The following is a 7,339-nucleotide window of genomic DNA, read 5'->3' as shown; positions in this document are numbered from 1 at the left end:
TACAACCCCTTAACTAAGTGCCAGGCGGGTAGTTAATCACTTTAACTACAAACAATCACGCTTAAGCTCCATAATCTTTACTCCCTGGAATGGAGATAAGAAACGCCCTAACCTTTGCAATAGAAATTGACAGGATTAAAATCGACTGGTATAAATACAGATGTAACAAAACAATAAACATCAGATCAAGATCAGATCCTAACCAGAACTTGGCCAGAGATCGTGGCTGGAGATCCTGGCTAGGCTGCTGATCAACTGAAGGCTGTCTCCGTGTCATTCCTTCTTCGCCGACTCCGTCCACACCTTTGGGGACCCCTGGACCCACTGGGGTTGGACCCCAGCAAGTCTGGGTGAGGGGCTGAGGGCCGTTTTCAGGCTGGCAGGTGACTGAAGCTCCCAACCTCTCCTTTTTTTCTTTTCTTTTTTTTATTCTGGGATTTATTTACCTTCTATGGCTGTCACTGGAACTGAGAGCCGGCTTTAGCTCTGAGGCTCGGCTCCAGCTCTGAGACCTCGGCTGCTGAAAGCAGGTATCTGGGTTTGTTTGGCTTCTATAATTGAAACACTGTTGCAACTCCAGCTCTGAGGCCCGGCTGGCTGAAAGCAGGTTTCTGGGGTTTGTTTAGCTTCTATAATTGCAACATTGTTTCTTAGAGTGCAGCTCAGAGGCCGGCAGCGGCAGGCGGGGAACCTTGGCTTCCTCCATCACTGGAGCAAGCAAGCCTCATGTTTGCTTCAGCTGCCTGGCTGCCAGCTGCCATCTTGGTTGGCAGTTAATTTGCATATTGCCCTGATTAGCCAATGGGAAGTGTGTCGGAGGTATGGTTAATTACCATGTTTGTCTATTATTAGATAGGATTAACCTTAGCTGTAACATTTTTACTTTATAAACTTTTTAATTTTTTTTTTTACTTTTGACTCCTTTGTGATAATACTTAACTTAAAACACAAGCACACTGTAACATTATTACAACAATGACATCAGAAGGCAATAGGAACTTTTCAGCTCCATTACAATTTTATGGGACCACTGTCATAAATGCAGTCCATTAATGACCAAAATGTCGTTATGTGGTGTATGACTATATGAATCTGCTTCTTCCATTAGATCACATGTAACTTTCAACCAGGCACCTTAACATTGCTCCTAGCACATAGTAGATACTCAGTAGAGTAGCAGAGACTGCTATCTGCCTACCCTAATATCCAATCTATTCCTCTTAGTTAAAAGAGCACCAACTCTCAGTTGGGCGCATGGTCATGTAGTCTTGGAATAAAGACTACATTTCCCCACCCCCCTTATGTGGTCATAAAACTTAGTTATGGCCAATGGAATGCAAGTAGAGCTACCTGCAAGCTACTAGGAAATATCCTAAGTACTAAATGCCCCTTCTTATTTGCCCACTCTACTCCAACCCTGCTGTTTAAGACATAGATGATATGACTAGAGCTCCAACTTGGACCATTAGGATGACGGAGCCAAAAGCTGAAGCAGTCTTGGTATGTCTTCTTTTATAATTAGCCACTATTTTGTTTAAAACCATTGTTATTTTGGATCTCTATTTTTTGCAAAGACACCTAAGCTAAATTAATAAAGAATCTAATACCCAACTTCTACTTTTTGTCATCAATTGCCATATTCTTCAATAAAAGTACAAATTGTGCTTTATTAATTTACGTTCTTATTCTACTTCTCATTCTTCACTGACATATTCTTAAATATATATTTTTTCTCTGCTGTTTTCCTTTAGCAACCTGTTGTTAATTATAGTCCCTGTCTATTCAATCGCCCTTCTCCAGCTAAGAGTTCTCAGCTACTTACTTTGATTTGCAAAAGAAGCACAGCGATTTCCACAACTCCAAAGGCATTCCTCTTAGATGGTATTTGATTAACAACTGGTTTTATAAAGATAGATTTACTCCCTTCACAAAGGATAAGTAATCCAAAGTAAATAGGCTTGTTCTCTGATAATTTAATGGAAAAAATGTAATATTTATAAAATTCTTCTGGGATATTTTAATCTGAGCTAGTCGAGCTCAGGTAATCCCAATTTGCATGCTATTAATTTTACATGCTGTAGAAGTGATCATAATTTATAAGAATATAGCCTGTCTTTGTCTTAATTTGCTCATAATATTCTTGTTATTCTTAAATCTCTATTCTTTGTACCTCCTCAAAAATATCTCCATTTTTGCCCTAACCAGTTTGGCTCAGTGGATACAGCGTCAGCCTGCAGATTCAAGGGTCCCAGGTTTGATTCTGGTCAAGGGCATGTACCTTGGTTGAGGGCACATCCCCAGTAGGGAGTGTGCAGGATGCAGCTGATCGATGTTTCTCTCTCATTGATGTTTCTAACTCTCTATCCCTCTCCCTTCCTCTCTGTAAAAAATCAATAAAATATAAAAAAATAAAATGTTTAAAAAAAATCTCCATTTTTAAAAACTTTTTTGTATTGTTTTCACTTACTTATTTAATCTTCCCTTGCTATGGATCTGATTTCTAGTTGTTTTTTCTTATTAGAAGCTTTAGAGTTGTCAGTTATCAAGTTCTTATTCTCTTATATTTACCCTGCTATTATATTTGTCATTCTAACCTATTTGTGCTTAAGAGTTATATATTCCTTTTTGTTCTGAGTGGACACACTTCTCTCTGAATTATAGTTGTGATTCATGTACTTGTTCTGTTTAAGCATTATCATTACACTAGAGGCCCGGTGCACGACATTTGTGCACTTGGGGGGGGGGGGGTCCCTTAGCCTGGCCTGCTCCATTTCACAGTCCGGGAGCCCTCAGGGGATGTCCGACTGACCACTTAGACCCAGGAGCGGGCCTAAGCCACAGTTGGACATCCTTGAACATCCTTAGCACTGCCAGGGAGGCGGGCTGCTGTGCTCGCCAGCCATCAGCCTGGCTTCTGGCTGAGCAGCACTCACCCTGTGGGAACGCACTGACCACCAGGGGGCAGCTCCTGTGTTGAACGTCTGCCCCCTGGTAGTCAGTGCGCGTCATAGCGACTGGTTGTCCCCTGTTTGGTCTATTTGCATATTACCCTTTTATTATATAGAATTGTTTTGTTTTTCTAGCTTTGTTCTTTGACCTAGTAAATTTGTTGGCTAATCCTTTCTCTCATCCTTGAGTATACCTTGGTGGGCTTTTTTGTTATTGTTACTGATTTTTATTTGTTCCAGGTAATTTTATAGTACCTTAATGAGTTTAATAGTAGAAACAACTGTACATTCTAGAAACTTCTTGAGTATTGCCAGATGGAAATGGCTGAAATTCCACAAAAATTCCACAATTCATGAAAAGAGAGCAATGTAAGTAGCTTACTGAAAGTTGAACATGGTGGTGGATGGCCCTAACACTTACTTCTATTTCTTACTCAAAATATTTGAGAAGCAGATCTCAGCAGTAGATACCATTCACTAATCAGCAAGATCCTCTTCCATATTCAATCACTGGGAGAATTCTAGTGCAATACATCTACTGCATAAAGTATTTTCCTTATACTGTACTCCCCCTGCCTTTCTAGACAAACATTTATTTTCTTTAAAAAAATATATTTTCATTGATTTCAGAGAGGAATGATGAGAGAAAATCATCAATCAGCTGCCTCCTGCATGCCCCCTACTTGGTTCCAAGCCCATAACCTGGGCATGTGCCCTTGACTGGAATCGCTTTCACAGGGGTCGCCTAAGACCATCGGAAAACACATATATAATTACATATTGTTTTTGTGATTAATCACTATGCTTTAATTATGTTCAATTTGTAACAATGAAAATACATCCTGCATATCAGATATTTACATTACGATTCATAACAGTAGCAAAATTACAGTTATGAAGTAGCAACAAAAATAATTTTATGGTTGGGGGTCACCACAACATGAGGAACTGTATTAAAGGGTCGCGGCATTAGGAAGGTTGAGAACCACTGATCTATCCTATCTAATAAAAGGGCAATATGCAAATTAACCATCACTCCATCACAAAGATGGCGGTGCCCAGGCCTCTCAGCCCCGCCGGAGTCCCCCAGTCCTGGGGGGGGCAGCCACTAAAAGCGGGCAGCGTGAGCGGCATGGTGGAATGCTTGCTTCGTAACCGCAGCGACGAGGCAAGCGTTCCACCCTGGCCACGGAGGGCCTCTGGGCTGCAGAGAGCCTCTGGGCAGCGGGTGCAGAGTGGCCAGGCCCCACAGAGAGCTACTGGTGCATGGATTCGTGCACAGGGCTACTAGTATATATATAAAAGCCTAATATACAAAGTGTCCCCTTGGGAGTTCGACCAACTGGGAGTTCGATCGCTCACTATCACGTGTGCTGACCATCAGGGGGAGGCACAGAACAAAGGAAGGTCCCAGCCAGCAGCCAGCATCTGCTAGGGACCCTACCTGTGCACAAATTTTGTGCACTGGACCTCTAGTTTACTATATTATGGGTGAATCTCATGTTAAATAAAAGAAGCCAGGCACAAAATAATAGTTACGATTGCATTTATATGAAGTTCAAAAACAAGCAAGAATAATTGTTTTTGAACTTCGCATACAACCTCATATCACCGCTAGATGCTAGTAATTTTCTATATGTTGATATGGATGTTGATTATACAAATGTATACAGATGTAAACATTCATCAAATTGTACACTGAATATTTACATATTTATTATCTGTTATACCTTAATTTTTACAAACTCTTATGGTGGCAAGAGTCTTGGGAATAAGCATTGGAAGTTCTACTTGTGGTTCTGCCATTTGTGACTCTTGACAAAGCATAGGACCTCATTGGGTGTTCATTCCATACAGAATCTGATGCTAAGGTCTCTTTCCCTACTGAAATCCATTCATTCAAAATGTCTATGAATTTCCTTAGTCTTCACATTTGACTTAAAACATAGTAAACATATATGCAAAATTATATTTTCCTTATTTCCAACACATATAACTTGAGCATATTTCTTTAATCCCTACTTGGAAAGACGGGGGAGTCTAATAGGCTTATTTTATATTAACAGAAGGAACTAGCATCAGAATCTCTGGGTCAACATATAAGCACACAAAGTGAAAGGCTTACCTAAGACTACAGGTGATTAGAAGTTAGTTATAGTCTATATCTGGGGGGTCGGGAGGGGACAATAAACTGTGATAACAGTAGCTAGAGCTGTAATTTATCTGAATCAATAAAAATAAACTATAGCTACTAGAGTGACGATACCTAATAATTTGTAATCAATAACTAGAAGCTAGGTGCAGAAAGGTAGCTGTTCCTTTCAAATTATCTACATGAAGAATCAATATTGACTATACAAGTTCTATAAACACCAGAAACAAATCAAGATATTCCTCTGGCCCTGACCGGTTTGGCTCAGTGAATAGAGCGTTGGCCTGTGGACTGAAGGGTCCCGAGTTCGATTCCGGTCAAGGGCATGTACCTTGGTTGCGGGCACATCCCCAGTAGGGGGTGTGCAGGAGGCAGCTGATCGATGTTTCTCTCTCATTGATGTTTCTAACTCTCTATCCCTCTCCCTTCCTCTCTGTAAGAAATCAATAAAATATATATTTAAAAAAAAAGATATTCCTCTGTCAGGGCAAGCAGGTTACACAAGGGAAGTACACTGTTTGTCTGTTTTTACAAGCCTAATATGCAAATTGTCCCCTCAGTAGTTCAACTGGGAGACCGGGAGTTCGATCGCTCGCTGTGATGTGCGCTGACCACCAGGGTGTGGTGCGGAACATGGTGGGCGACCAGTGGCGGCAGGGCGCTGAGGGAGTGAGGGAAGGAAAAGGAGGGGAGGCCAGGAGGTGGGGAACCTGATCGACCCTGATTGCCGGCCAGGCCTAGGGACCCTACCCATGCACGAATTTTGTGCACTGAGCCTCTAGTATATACACATACACAAATACATCTCTATTAGCTGAATATAGGGTCAAAATAAAAACATAACATCTACTCACTTTGACAGAGATACTCCCCCAGCTTTCCCAATCATCTCTTCATGGTGTAATACTGAGTGGTTCCACGGAACATGGAGGAACTTTAAGAGTGTTCGCATCCACCGTTCAGGATGTAAGACCAGTTGTTCATAGTGAACTAACATGCATTTTTTATAGCCAACCTCCATACACTGGTTATACATGGTTTCTATGGCACGATTCCACTTGGTCAAACAGTCCCTATAGCTGTTCAGGTCAAACCCAGCTATAGTAACTTTTCGAGAAATCATTGAATGTACTGATGCCCGGCCATCTCGGACCATCAGGAGAAATTTGGCATTGGGAAATAATCTAGCAAGGTAAGTTAAGGACTTCAGGGCAAAAGGATCTTTATTACATAAATAAGGAGCTGGCTCCCCGTGCTTAACAATGATTTCTAGTAAGAAGGCTTGCATGGCAGAATCCAGCACTTCATCGGTGACACCGGCCTCATCCAAGCGTATTTTCTCTTTACTCGACCGTGACCACATCTGCTTCAGGGCCAGGATTCGGGGAATGACCCTGGTTTCCTCTCCACAGCGAATATCAGGATGTGCATCTAACATGGCCCTCATGAGTGTAGTTCCACTCCGAGGTACACCTCCAATAAAAATCAAAGGCATATCTTTGTGATAGGCAAAGGTTTTGTTGGCTTTGATGTCCAGGCCAGTTCGCACAGTCGTCTTTGTGCTTTCCAATTTAAGAGGCTGACTACGCTCCTCTATTCGGTGATGGCATTCCATGGCGTGTTGGCCCAAGTAAAACACAGTCACAGAACTAATCACCAGACATGCCAATAGTAAGTTCTGCTTCAGTTTTCCAACCATCTTGATGTGGTTATCTTTCAATTAAACAGATATTTTGCTCAAAATTATTTCCAGAAAATGTTCAGGCCATGGAGATTCTTTTTCAGAAAGATGGTCAACATCTAATAGGAAAAGGAAACAGTTATATTATTAAGATTGTTTATAAATTAGTCATCAGTTACAATTATAACATTTTAGCTAGAAAGAAGCCAAAGCTGTCTTAGATCCTTTATAATATTCTTAGAACACAAATATATAAAAGTGTGAGCAAAAATAAATCAAAATTCCCAATCAGAAATAGCTTCTTAATATAACAATTCTAAAACTATGCACAAAATGGAAAATCTAATAAAACTATTTCCATCAGTGAATCAAGTGAATATTTAGTATGCCCAAGTATATCTGGAGTCTAACCCAAGGCTCATGTCTGGTATTTATTTTGATTCATCCCCAAAAAGTCATTATCTCCACAGCCTACTATGAAGAGAAATTATAGAAAAATATACAACTTCTAAATCTTTAACACACATTCAGTTTATTCACCCCACAAATTTTTTATTT

The 7,339-nt window shown here is 40.7% G+C and overlaps 1 protein-coding gene across 1 annotated transcript in view; it reads right to left on the bottom strand.

Moving 5' to 3' along the window:
* TPST1 (tyrosylprotein sulfotransferase 1) overlaps positions 1-6,900 on the bottom strand; it is a 51,540-nt gene extending 44,640 nt beyond the window's left edge. Inside the window, exon 1 of the mRNA XM_005872034.2 lies at positions 5,955-6,900. Within this exon, the coding sequence (XP_005872096.1) occupies positions 5,955-6,799 (845 nt within the window). The 5' untranslated portion in view covers positions 6,800-6,900. The remainder of the gene's footprint in view (positions 1-5,954) is intronic.
* Positions 6,901-7,339: the final 439 nt, after the last annotated feature.

This window comes from Myotis brandtii, unplaced genomic scaffold (genome assembly GCF_000412655.1).
Source record: "Myotis brandtii unplaced genomic scaffold, ASM41265v1 scaffold363, whole genome shotgun sequence".
Taxonomy (NCBI): Eukaryota; Metazoa; Chordata; class Mammalia; order Chiroptera; family Vespertilionidae; genus Myotis; species Myotis brandtii.
The sequence above is the reverse complement of the archived record's forward strand: the minus strand, read 5'-3'. Positions and strand labels throughout refer to the sequence as shown.